At 41.8% G+C, this 13,909-nt stretch overlaps 2 protein-coding genes across 5 annotated transcripts in view; one reads left to right on the top strand and one right to left on the bottom strand.

The window, feature by feature from the left end:
- LOC121889180 (leucine-rich repeat and fibronectin type-III domain-containing protein 4) overlaps positions 1-13,050 on the top strand; it is a 39,595-nt gene extending 26,545 nt beyond the window's left edge. Inside the window, exon 7 of the mRNA XM_042400941.1 lies at positions 9,505-13,050. Within this exon, the coding sequence (XP_042256875.1) occupies positions 9,505-10,831 (1,327 nt within the window). The 3' untranslated portion in view covers positions 10,832-13,050. The remainder of the gene's footprint in view (positions 1-9,504) is intronic.
- The window catches only part of LOC121889179 (pyruvate carboxylase, mitochondrial-like), a 298,909-nt gene that overhangs the window by 108,153 nt on the left and 176,847 nt on the right, over positions 1-13,909 (bottom strand). The window lies entirely within an intron of this gene.

Genomic DNA, 13,909 nt, shown 5'->3' with positions numbered 1-13,909 from the left:
AGGGATGAATGGAAAAAAGACGGATGGGGAGGAAATAATAATAGTTTGAGTGATGGATAGAGCCAGAAGGGAAGAACAGGGGAATTTTAAAGATAGGAATGAGGCCTCAGAGATTTCAGGAGGAGGAGGAGAGGGATTGAGGGAGAAAGGGAGGATAGGGGATGGGCTCTACCCAAATCACCTTGGGAGAGATTGAGATGAAAGAAGGATGGGTGAAAGGAGGGAGACTGACAGACAGGAAGTGGGAGAAGAGAGAGGGGTGGGCCAAATGGTCCTCGAGGAAAAAGCAAGGAAGCAAGGGTGGAGAGAGGGAGGGGAGGTATTTAAATCCATCACTGAAATAGATTTAGAGAGAAAATGTGTGTACACAATAAAAATAGACCTGGGTATTAAAATAGGGAGGAAAGAAGGAGAAGGTGGATGTTCAGAGTAATGAAAAAGATAGGAGAGGATTGGCTCCATAGAAATTTGGGATAACAGAGGGAGGTAGTACTTGGAAAACAAACAAACAAAAAAAAAAAGAATAATATCAGAAGGGAGTGGAAGGAAGAGGAAATGGGACTTCACTGCTGGAGAGAGGGATGGGTAGATGAAAGGACGGAGGCGAAGAGGTGTCCCATTGAAATGCCACATCAAAACAGACAAGTGCAGATTGCGAGCAGTCCCACGACACGTTTGTGGCAATTACACATGGAGAACTAATTAAATGATTGAATTGAATGAACTGAATGAGATCTCAGCTCCCTCGCTGATCAGCTGCTTTAATTCCTCCACAGAAAATACTCTAATAATAGGGGGGAGCTGACTTGCTATGTTATTGAGTAAAAGTATATTACCTCTAGAAACTGAAGCTTGTAGCATATCATGCATCTATAAATTCAATACAGCCTCATAGAGTGGAATCAACATCCTTGAAAAAGTCTCAACAAAAACTGAACATTGAGCATGACTAAGGTAGAATTTGTTGCCATGCTGTTGTATTGGATTGTTCTACATTGTACGGCTGTTTGTAGTATTACTTCAATCCCAGTTGCCCTCGATGAATTTGACAAAAGGGTGACGAAGGGAAAAAGTAATTCTTTGAGTCAACTAATTAAGGAAATATTAAAACGGCAGCATCAGTAGAGGTGAAGGCTCAGCTGTGCAGCTCGGGACAAGAAAATGCTGATAGACACAAAGAGACTCGCATAGTAGCAAAACAAGAGGGGAGATATGTGAGAAAGCCAAGGCAACCAGCGTCACAGGAGAGATGGTGAAATTCAGTGGAGGAGGGAGAAAGCGATTAGAAGTTTGACTACACTCTAAACAAATCACATTGCCAACTAAACAGATGGATGGGGATAACTGTCTCCAAGGAGAGATAGACATGTAGTGGTTAGCTTAAAGGTGAAATTGAGATATAAACTCTTAACCAAATTGGGAATGAAGAAAATGGTTTCAAGAGGAGACAAGCAGTCTGAGGGCTTTGAGGGAGGTAGCAGGGAGATCGGCCTCAGAGGACAGATAAAGAGGAACTGGAAGGGGGCAGCATTTGAAAGGAAGCATACCACAATGCAGTCAGGGATTTCCAGTATAGATTTCTATCATGCCATCAATATGCCAGTGCCAACCGCAATATCACACCAGCTAGAAAGACCGAGAAGAGAGGAGTCGGCCAAAGGGAGTCTGGCTTATAAATTCAAAAGGAGATAATGGAAGAGCGAGATTTCATGCTTTTTATCAGGGATTTGCATTCATATTTTGTTGTTGTTGTTGTTGCTGTTGCTGCATGTCTGTTTTGGGAGGTGGACAAAACTGAGCTGAGGAAGGGGAGGAAGTGAAGAAACGGAGGATTTAAGAATGGAAGGAGAGTGAGGAAAGTATCTGACAAGTGATAAAAAGTCAGCTGCACAGTGAGACAGAGGTATATGCTGTATATAGAGAAATACAGAACAGAGAAGACACCATGTGGCTGCCAGACTTAATCATCTTTAACAGGTCAGTCACATTCTAGACAACACCAGCCTCCATTTTAGCGCGGCTTGTCTAATTTCGATGGCGTCTGTGACAGTGCCAGGTGGGATGTCGTCCATGTGGCATCCGCTGGGCACCGCTCACCCTGTCACCCTTAGCTCCCCTGACACAGTCAACTGGGCCTCCTCTCTGGAGCTTTGCCATAATGTTTCAGTGAGAGCAATAACCAAATTGGGATTTCTTTCTTGCCCACACATGAGCTCAGCCTACCTGAAGGACAAAGAACAGCAGAAAGAATGTCCCTCCATGTAAATGAGGCAGTATTTGTAAAGTGCCCTCTTTCTAACCATCTGTTAGAAAATTTGCTATCTTTTCAGCAAATTTAATTACAAAAAAAATCTCTCTTACAGTGCCATGGCTGAAGGATTAGCATTTGTAAACCACAAAAGTACACAGGGGGTGGACACAGCATCGTTTGTGCAATGTAATGCTATTCGACAGTCCTACAAACACACTACATGCTTCGGAAACTGGTAATATACAATTTCTGTTGAGACTGTCAGAAAGGTGTGGAATTTACACTATTGTACTGCAGGTGTTCTTGTTATTTTCTCCAGCCTATGTACATATAGAGAGTAGACAAAACCACAAACTATGACCTTGGAAAAAAAAAAAAAAAAAATCACCACATAGTCAATTTGTCACCTCTATGACAGACAACACAACCGTATTACTTTTTTGTAGCACTACTTTATTTGAATTGCATTGCATTGTGTAGGCTTTATTGTGTTCCACCCGTGTGTTTACTCAATACATTATTAATACGTTATTCAGCCCCTGAATTACAAAAGATGTTTACCATAGGGCTATCTATGTTTTTAAGAATAGCTGTCCCTATTATAAATTGTTGGCAATATGTTGGAGAAGATGTTTTCAATACATTTTGTGTGATTGGTGCCATGTCATTGAGAGCATTTGTATGACACTTGTAGCCAAAAGTTAATTCTGAGACTCAAAAGTCTTGTGCAGGCAGGCAGGGAGAAATATAAGACCTTTAACAATTCTCACTATTTCAACCCAGCCACAACAGCATCAACCTTCCTGCTGGGCACTCAAAGCGCCAAGTTTTAATTTAATGGGAACAGAAATGATCATAGAGACAGAGAGGAGTAGGTTGGAGAGAAAATCACGCAGAGTTTAAGAAATAATGAGAATAATGAGAGTAGAGTCTCAGAAAAAAGGGACGCACAGTTAAAACAGACAGGGTGAGAGTTTGACAGCCACAGGAAAGGAGCATGCTGAGAAATAGATTGATAATGCGCCATAAAAGGAGAGGGAAATGAGACGGTCAAAGAAATTTAACATGAAAATTAGGTGTATGGCAATACAGCTCATTTGCTACCGCTAATTATACAGCATTTTAACTAATATTTGACACAGTAATGAACCGATATATAAATATATTTAAGAGGATACAGAGAGGGCATTTGTCAAAATTATGCAATTAGATAGATAGATCTATTTGACAAAATTTAAAACATACATGACAGGCTGATCACAAAGACAGACTCCATATAAGACTTTTAAAATTGTTGAGGATTAAAATACACAAAAAAGCCCCATGGCTTATTGCAGTACAAGAATAAGTAAGTGTCAAGCAAGGTTCATTATATCAAACATTGTCCTCCACTGAGATGTGAGTCGGAGGGAAAAACATCAAGTGGCTTTAGTCTTAGATTCCGTCATGTTACATACGACATGGCTCTTTGTATTGTACTGTACGATATTGCTGGGGGAAACTGATATAAGCATCCTATTTTAGCCTGGTGTGAGTCTGGTGACTAATACAAGAAATCATACAAGAAACGAGATAAGTGCATCTGCAGAGTCAGGGATAGATAAGGATGTAAGGAGAGATATAACAGGAGGCATGCAGAGACAAAGAGAGGATAAAGAGGGAGGGAGGAAGAGAACAAGGACTTAGATGGCTGGGATGGAAAGGGGGTACAGAATGGGGTTGAGAGCTGTACCCTCGGGGAAGATGTAATTAAGTGTTAAACTACTGGGTCAATACATGTGTCAACTCACATAAGAGGCAGAGGGAGGAAGGAAGAGCAAAAGGGTCAGAACTCAATACATATGTCACCTTATATTATACTGTAGGGTCATAGGCAGGAGGAGAGTAAGTAAGGGAGGGCTAGAGGGAAGGACAGTGTGATTACCTTTTATCATGTTGCTAAAATAAAAAGAAGAGAAAAGAGGGAGAAATCAAGATGAAATGTTGGAGTCAGTTAAATACTGGAGGATTGGGGAGGAGAAGGAGGTCATAAAAATAGGAACGAGAATGAGAGAGAAAACAACTGAATCAGGCGACGGGGAAAGAAATCAGGCCAAATGAGAGAGAGCTGAGTGAGAAGGATAGATTAAGGAAAGTGAAAAGACAGAAGGAGGGATGAAACAAAATCCAGAAGGGAGGGGGGGAGGGAGGGGGGGGGCAAAAAGAGACTGACAGAAAGACTGATCAAGGAAAACAGGAGAACAGATCACACAAAATTGAGTGAGCCAACAAGACAGTAAACAGTCCGATGAATCAAGACCAAAAATGGAGGAAAGGGTAAACGAACAAAAGACATGACATGGAAAAAAGGAAACGAGGGCAGTATAGATGTCAGCCAGAAGAGAAGATAATTGCTTTGTTTTTCCTGCTCGTCTTTCTTTCTCTCCCCTCTCCCTGTCTCTTGCTCTCTGTGCCTAATCTTGTCTGGTGTCAGACCACCAGACTTTGCAGCACAGATAGAGCGAAAAAGGACGAAATGAGGCAGTGAGAGAAACAAGAAAAAGAAGAGGAAGAGAGGGGGAAAGAAAGATGAGGAAAGGGGGGATAGGATTCTACCACTCCTTTATCCCCTCCACCACTCTTTTCTTTTCCTCTCTCTCTCTCTCTCTCTCTTTCCCCTCTCGTACTAATAATTACTCGTTTCTGTGTCACCCGCTTGAACAAAGCACTCCCTTGTCTCTTTCACTTTCTCCCTGCATCTGTGTACGTGTGTGTGACTTTGCGGGGTTTAACCATAATTAGAAGCACAGAGACAGACATATGCTTGGTATGTTTAGGTGCCAGAGCACAATGCAAGTATCTGCAAATATAGGGGGGGGGGGGGGGGGGGGGGTAATGAGAACAAACACCCCTGCCACTTCGACACAACCAATGGTTCATAGAGACAAAGTTATATGTGGCATAGTTTATATTCATGAACATACATTGTCTCAAGAGCACTGAGGATTTAGGTGATTTTCATTTCACTTGTCCAGGATGTGTACCCACACCACACAGCTGAATATTTGCATCTACATATGACAATGGGCATGTAAATATGGTTAAAAATGCATAATGCAGTGTAGAGAATCAGCATATCAAAGATGCATGCGTTTGTGAATGCGTCTAGGTCCTTCCATGTATATTTCAGTGAATTTGCTTGCCTATTTCTGTCGCTGCCAGCATGGCAAAAACAACTATAGAGGTGATTCATGATCTCATAAGGGAGGGAGTGGTGGTGGTGGGGTGGAGGAGAGGAGTGGTGGTATAGGGAGAGAGGGTGAGGAAGAGGGAGGATGAGAAATATAAGATGAGGGCAAATGGAGAGGTGGTGGGGAAAAGGGAAGATAGGAGGAGGGAAGAGCAAAGCAGCTAAAGAGGACATGAGAGAAGAGAAGGAGTGACCTTGGATGCTAAATAATGGTACACGGTTATAGCTGTGGCTAATAGAGACATAGTACAGAGAATGTGAAAAGGAGAGAGGCTGGGAGGTCAGGTAGAGCCCAGTGAGAATTGCCAAAGGATTTGTGGCGAGCACAACTGATTGGCTCCAGAAATACAGTGGAGGTAAAAGAGACAAAGAGGGAGAGGAGATGTGCAGAGGGAACGAACATAACTAAAAGTGTAAGTCAAATTGTAAAAAGGTGCCGAGAAAGAGGTTGGACATGGGACGAAAAGGAGCGCACCGATGCAGGTTTAGGGGAAAAGGAAAGAAAACGATGGGTGATTACAAAGAGATGAAAAGGGCAGAGGATGTGGAGAGATGAGAGTGAGTGACTGATCAGCGAAAAGAAGGAAATCTGTTCACAAAAAGATGGATAGAAAAAGAATAAGGGGGATAGATTGAGGGAGAGAAGATCGAAACAGAGCTGAAAAGAAGGATAGAGGGAGAGATGGAGGATAGAGTGAATAAAGGAGCTGGTATTGAATGGTAGGATTAGAAAAATGACTCAAGGATTCATTCAAGGTGTGTGTATGTGTGACTTACGGTTGCACAATAGAAGACCCACTGAATAGTTTGATGTTTTTTCAAGATGCCATGTCCCAGTTTATTATACATAATATTGGTATCGACTGCAAAAAGCATTCAGTTGCACCGTATACATAGATTCTAGTTGGTAAAGAAAATTCATATGCAAGGAAATAGTGAAGGATTCAGCACAAATATTGCTTGTTGAAGACTGTTTAGATAATAATAATTCTTTTTCAATACTATTCAATAAAGCATGCTATATTGGCAATATGAATCGAATGGAGACACTGAATGACATGGAAAGAGAGAGGGAAAGGACATGAGAAACTGGTACGCATTAACACGACAGTGAATCAAAGCAAGAGAAAACCCATTTAAATATAACCTTTGCTACAGAGAACCAGCCCCTCAGCCGAGTACAGGGCTTCACACAGTGATGGTCAAGTCTCTGGCTCATGGGATCTATCAATTATACAAAGACACATAAAGGCCCTGGATGAACTGACACCGCTGTAATATTTCTCAGGGCCTTTTTATAAGCCTATAATATGACTGAGGCTTTTTATTCAGACACAGAGGCAGCGCTAGCATTATGCTTCTTTCATATTTCATGTGGGAAATCTGATGAGCACCCACTGTCTTCACTACTGGACTTTACATAGGCAATTCATAATCACCCGGTGTGACTGATTTGACCAAGACAGGCTTTCCTTTAGGGTTTCCATCCCTGAGATATTTGGTTATAATGCTTTGGTTAGATTTCAGTTCATAAAATACCTACTCTTTGCTGTAAGAATATAAAAAAGTACTTACTCAAAACCTTAATTTTGCTACTTTCTTTTCCAATTTAAGTTATTGCTATGAACCTTTGGGTTCTACATTTAGTCAGTGTCCATCAAATTACAGAACTGCCCGACACCTTGAAGAATGGAGGTTCTTTGAGGCATTAATTGAAGGAGACATTTAAACTAATTCATTTGTTAAAAGAGTGAGAGAGAGAGAGATACCAGCATTTCCTGAGACATTCTGGCAAATTGGCTGTAGTAAACCCTTCAACTGTATTGTCTTTTCGCAGATTCATTTTTGTTAAAATAGTGTTCAGTTTTTGCTCTTGCTTGGAGTCTGTTCTCTCCAGCTAGAGATTTTCATGTTAGTGTTCACTCGAAAGATGGGAAATGAAGGCAGGAGGTCGACTGTTCATGAAAAGAGAGAGTTTAATGTGTGGATATTGTATGAAGAGATGCTTTCAGTGGAGGCGCTGCACTGTTGAGCCAAATAATGAGCCTTTGCCATGGTAACACACACCTGGTCCCCAAGTTGCTCCAGTGCAGAGAATGAGTTAATTGGTGAATTTGTGGCAGTCTTAGAAAGCAATCTATAGCAACCTAATGACCATTGGATAATGAGAATGCCCCGTGTTTCTGTTCAGATTATAATGGGACTGACAGTGTCAGACAGTTCATTGTAATTCGTTATCAAATCATACAGAGCCTCTGCTTCAAATTAGGAGTTTGCAGATATTTCTGGGCCAGTTCTTGCTTTTCAGATTGTTTTGCGGCCTCATATCCTAATGAAATAAAGCAGTGTTACAGAGTTTTCAAGGTGATTTTCAGTTCAAATACACTTTTAATCCTACAATATACCTACAAGAGTTGATATTCTAAGCATTTGTTCAGAAAATCTAAAGCCTTGAGAAGCCTGTGAAAATCAGTGATCAATACTTAGCAGTACTGGAACCTAAATCCATGTGTCTACCCCAAAGCTTTCCTTGAGTAAACCACCCCCTCTTCTGTTTCCCAGATAGTTCCTCCATTGTCCAAGCATCTTATCCCACTGATTCTGAAACTCTGCTGTGGATATTTGTGAGAGAGTTGTCAATCGCAGTGATTTCATTTGAAGAACTGGCTTATGTAAGAACAGTCAGTTACATCGAATTCAAAATGTACTCAAAAAATACAAAAACTACATAGTTGCCATCACCGGTCTCTTTATTTTGAATGCGTTATAAACAGACTGAGGTTAGAGGCCTTCTGCAGTGTCTGAGTCAAACTCGGTGGCATTTATAGGATGTAGCTCAAGTCTAAGGGGAGCTGGAACGGTTAGCAACAGTAGATACAAATAAGCCCTTTGATGTAGTGTGAAAAGGCAGAGAGAAAGAAGAAGCGGGAGACCAAAATACAAGTGAGGAATGAAAAAAGAAATCACTGACAAAATATTCCTGTATATAACACAAAAATACACAAACACACACACTTGCCCACACAAGAGGGTTGGACAGCAGAGGGCAAAGTCATACCCATCAGCGACAGACACTTGAGCTGAGCTACACTCTCCCACACACACTTTACTCTTGCATGTCACACACACACACAAACCCACTTAGATGAAAACACATAGATGTTCATTCTAGTATATCACAAATACACTCATATACTGTGCAAGCATGAACTGACAAGCACATACAAACAACTCTAGCATGGTACACACGCTTATGTAAAGCCTGTGCCCCTCCGTTCTCATCGCCATCTCTCTTCATTGTTTTTTCCCCCTCTCTCTGTCTCTCTATTGTTCACCTCTCCCTCGTTTGTTAGTTCTAACGGCTGCTCGAACACTTAAAATGAGGACAAATTCAAAGCACTTCTCTCTTTATTATCCCACGCAAGAACTCATGCATTACAGACACACGCAGGAAACACATTCGCAGTTAAAAGACAACAAAACACACCCCTCACTTGTTATGACAATACGCTGACACATTTGTTTCCTATTACCTTTAATCAAAACCACAAAATGTCTCCGTTTTACTGTAATCCTAGCCCTGACTAAATCTAAAATGGCCTCTTTTTTTAAAAGTGAGGTCCCACAAAATGGCTTGACGTTTGCTTCTCGCAGGGATTCAAGTATTTCGGCACACACACACACACACACACACACACCCGTGCACTCCAAATGAGCAGACAGAGTTCTCTTTTCATGTTCCCTGGGCACACTCTCCATCAATAGCCTCATTTTCCCTCTCTCCCCCTACTGCAGTATCCACTCCTGTGCTGATTCTAGCCATCCTTTCACCCCTCCTTTTCCTCAGCTTCTTTTCCAACGTTCAACCTTTTCTCCTTTGTTCCACAATAGTCAGAATATTCAGGCTAGGCTTCCAGTTACTGCAAGATATTTTAGATTTAACTAATTCTCTATTGATCCTGTGCAGATCACTTTTTTTTATTTCACTGACCTCTACTTTTTTGTTTTTTTTCTTTCTGTTTAGAATTCTACCATCCACCAGTGACCGTTTCCTGTTGAAGAACTTGGTTTCAGGAGTGGACTATAACTTGTGCGTACTGGCCATTTTTGATGACACGATCACGTCATTAGCAGCAACAAAGGTCCTGGGCTGTACCACGTTCTCCACCAAGGATGTTTACCCGGCGTGCCGCTCTCTCCAAGCCCACTTCCTGGGAGGGACGCTCACCATTTTGGTTGGCGGCGTTGTCGTGGTCACCCTACTCGTGTTCACTGTGGCGCTAATGGTTCGCCACCGTGTGTGCAACCATGGCGACCACATTATATGTCACAACAGCAACGCTGAGGCAGGAGGTGGGGCCTGCTGTCAGGGAGGAGGTGTAGGGGGCGGGGACAAAGGTGGCAACAGTAGTGGATGCTACCAATCAAATGGTTCCGGGGACATGATGATGGTGGTCCTACCCAATGGTCTCCCTTCCAAGAGAGGGGAGAAAGACAAGGACAAGGACAAGAAGAAGGAAGCGGCCGATTCTGCTTCCTCTCTGCCCCCCAAACTCCCTCCAAAGCCCAGGCCCAAGCCTAAAGTCAACCTGGAGCAGTTTCTTTCAGCTGGGGGGGTGGTTTCTACAATGACTGGGACAGGAGGGGAGATGGCTTTGGTGGTGAGACAGAGGAAGCTGGAGAAGGCGCCACCATACACCCCAGAAAGTGACAGAACTCCCCTCTACTACTCCCCTTCCCCTCCATCCACCCTGCCCCGTCAGTCTCGCTCCAGGGAACGCCCAAGACCCCGTCTGGAGCGAGAACTGACCAATCGTGCCAGTTTCTCTCTGGCTGCACCCCTGAGAGACTCAGATCTGTTGGACTGGAGAATCACTCCCCGAGGCAGGGACAAATGGAACTCCTCTCAGGCTTATCAGAGCCCTGTATCCCCTCTAAATCCTGCCAGCGGGACCGTTAGTAAACGGCGGCACTCGCTGGATATGGGCTCCTCTGTCGCCTTAGCAACTGATGCAGCGGCGACTGTTGCCAAGCGCTATGGTGCTGTCAGTTACGCCAAGCGGCTGAGCGTGATCTGGACGAGGCGGAGCCAGTCACTTCATGGAATGCTAGTGCAGTGTGCATCAACGACAAGCACAGCGTCCTCGACAACCAGTGACGAGACCGAAAACGGCAGGGGATTTGGAGGGCAGTGTGAGTTCCAACAGGGATACATCCATGCTTACAACACCACCAACTCCAACTCTAACACCGGGATCACTACTGGGAAAGGGAGCAGTGTGAAAGACAAGGGGAGGGAGAAGGGAAAGGACGGAAGGAGTGCTGAAGAACTGGAGGAAAGTGTTGTGTAGTTGGTGGTGTAAAGATATAAAAAAGAAAGTTAAGAGGGATAAAGGGATCTAAAAGAGTACAGTTTGAATGGGATTTGAGCAGGGCAAAGAGGTGGAGTCAGTGGAAAAATTGAGGGAGCAGGAAAGGGAAGATGAAGTGATTGTAGACGAGGGAGGGAAGGTTGTGAGTTCAGAGGGAGAGGGAAGAGTAAAATTGACTTGAATCTCACTTGTGCAGCTCCTTGATTTGCCAGGTGAGAAGTCAAGAAAAATGGAGAGGAGACAAGAAAGTGTACTTGGAAGTGAGGTGAAGATTTTTAACAGGCTCTTTTTAGCTGACTAAAAGACTTATGGGTGGGAAAATAAGTGGGGAGAAAGATGTGACAGGAAAAGGGGGAGAAACATAATGGGACAGTTTTAAAACTGTCTTGAAATACTCTATGTTGAGTTCAAGCTGTATCCGTAAAGATGAAGCGATACTAGATAGAAAAGAAAGAACACAAGAGACAAACAAAACTCAGAAAAATCTAGACAGAGCGACAATTGTATGAACAGACAATGTGAGTGATATATATAGACACAAAGAAGGAGAGACGTAATCAAAGAGGGGAAAACATCAGTAGAGCAACAGAACAAAGGTTATATAGCACAGACGGAGATAGTGTGAGCTCAGCATGGATCTCAGTAAAGCCTGTACACTAATAGAACCAGACTTTTGCTAACACTTCAACTCTCCAGAGTTCCAGCCCCCACAACACAAGGGTTTACTCTGGATCAAAAACAGCTACACTATGGGTGATACTGGAGAAACACTCTTCTCCGACAAAAATCACAAACGTAAAAAAAAAGATTCGGATGACATAGCTCTGCTTTGTTATCTGGCTTTTTTTTGGACTCCAAAACGGACGGCGATTTTGAAACTCTTTTCCAAAACACAATGAATGTGACTTTTATGTGTCCTCTGTGGCTGCTCAACGATTTTGACTTGCCGTGCCTGCGGATTATGGGAGCATAAATACAGAGCTGTGTGCATTGGACATGATCAATCGATACGAGCTGGAAAGAGCGAGTTGAGCACAGGCATTATTAAAAGAAAGACATCGGGATTACAATGGAGTTGATATGGATTACAAAATGGAGGAGAAGGGGGTGTATGGTGGAACATGTGCGTGTGTGCATTTCTGAAACATGAGATCATATTGGATGTCGGATGATAAAGGACCAAACGAATGAATGATGCTAATGGACCCTAAGTGTGCATGCGCTGATGGATCGGGGGCAAGATGCGAGTATGTGTGGCTGTGTGTGTGACTGAGTGCGCACATGTATATGAATGTTTGTGAGGGGGCAATCCAGTCAACCAGACTCCATTACTGTTTTAAAAGTTTTGCCGCTTTCTGGACATGCTGTAAAAAAAAAAAAAAGAAAATAAAAATAAAAGATTTGACAGGGTCTTAAGGTCCGCTCAAAGCACAGTAAAAGTGAAATGTTTAAAGACGTTTTACCAAAACTTGAATTAGTCACAATTTGCGCAGCTTGGTCAGAAAGCGACTACTTAAAATTCATTTTTGTGACTTCAGACTCCTTTGTGCCACATGGATTCACTTTTAATCCAAAACAGTGAATGTTTCCTGAAAGGAACCAGTTAAATGACAGAACCACTATGGAGGCCACTAACCTTTAGGAACTGTTCATTAGAAGACTTTGTGAAACGTGTAATGGGATGACTGATCCACTGGCACAGACCACAGAGACTCCTAACTTCTATCAAAAAGAAAAAAAAATGAAAAGAGAAAACTTGAAAGTACATATATATATATATAGTATATATATAAAATGATGTTACTTGTCGCACCATGTGTTTCTGTTTTTCAGAGTTTTCTGGGGGGTGATGGTAGGATCGAATACAAAATATAAAATGTGTGATTTTTTGTTTTAGACAAAAAATCTTCATGATTAGAGCAGAAAAATGTTGACGATAACTAGGCAGAAAAATAAAGATCAAACCAGATACTGAAGAAGCACACACACAGCACAAAACACACAAACTGGCAAGCACACACACCCCAGAACACAGATACACATAAACAGATGCCTATAAAAACAGAGCCAATTAAATTAATAATGATGACTTTTAACCATTACTGTTGTTTCCTTTCTGTTTTTATTTCATTTTGCCAAAGTCAATATTGTTCTCTGGACTTGATATAAATAATAAAAATTACATGTATGGAACAGAGACCGACTCATTAACACAAGGGAGAAAGTTGTGTGTCGTGTTTGTGTGCATGTGTGTTAATAAATGTACTTTAAATGTGTTTCACACAAAAGCATGATTATGTGCAAAAAGAACTTACAATAGAAATGTGTTATCAGTGTCACTGTGGTTTATTCATGGTACATCACTAAGTGTCTAGAGCAGGTTTTAAGACAGCATTTTAAATCAGTTTGTTACTCAGAGCAGGAGATGAGTATAGATAAAAAATTCTAGCTCTTCAGCTTAGTTTAAATTTGGACAGAAATGTAAAGAACGTCATTCTGTCTTGATGAAAATGATTGAGCTCAACGCAGCTCATGGGTCTGAAAAATTTAAGCACATGAGGGAATGTGCCAAAAATCAAGTTATTTACCTAAAAAATGAAGTTGTTTACTTCAGTCCATCAGTCAGCAGAGCTGATTGAAATGTAAGGGTGAAATCAACCTTCTTTAAGTGATTTAAAACAGCATGTAAGATGGAGAAAAGTTGAGTTAAGAAAAACATTCCATAAAAAAGAGAAGCAAACAGCGAAAGAAGTTCCGGGGACAGATACAAAATGAATTTAGAAAGACAAAAGATCTGAGTAAACAAAAAATTTAAAAGAAATGATTTGATATGACACAGAATTAGAAAGAGAGTTGAAGTGACAACAAACAGATTGAGAGCAACAACTAAAAGCTGTCAGACTAATGGATCATGATTCTGACGCTTTGTTATTATGAACTATACCTGCAGGCTTTACAAAAAGTCTAATGTAAGAATTACAAGACTACTTCAGAGCTCCCTGCAATTGAGTTGAACACTTAATTTAGCAGCAAAGACATGAGCTTGCAATGATCCGC

This window comes from Thunnus maccoyii, chromosome 22 (genome assembly GCF_910596095.1).
Source record: "Thunnus maccoyii chromosome 22, fThuMac1.1, whole genome shotgun sequence".
Taxonomy (NCBI): domain Eukaryota; kingdom Metazoa; phylum Chordata; class Actinopteri; order Scombriformes; family Scombridae; genus Thunnus; species Thunnus maccoyii.
The sequence above is the reverse complement of the archived record's forward strand: the minus strand, read 5'-3'. Positions and strand labels throughout refer to the sequence as shown.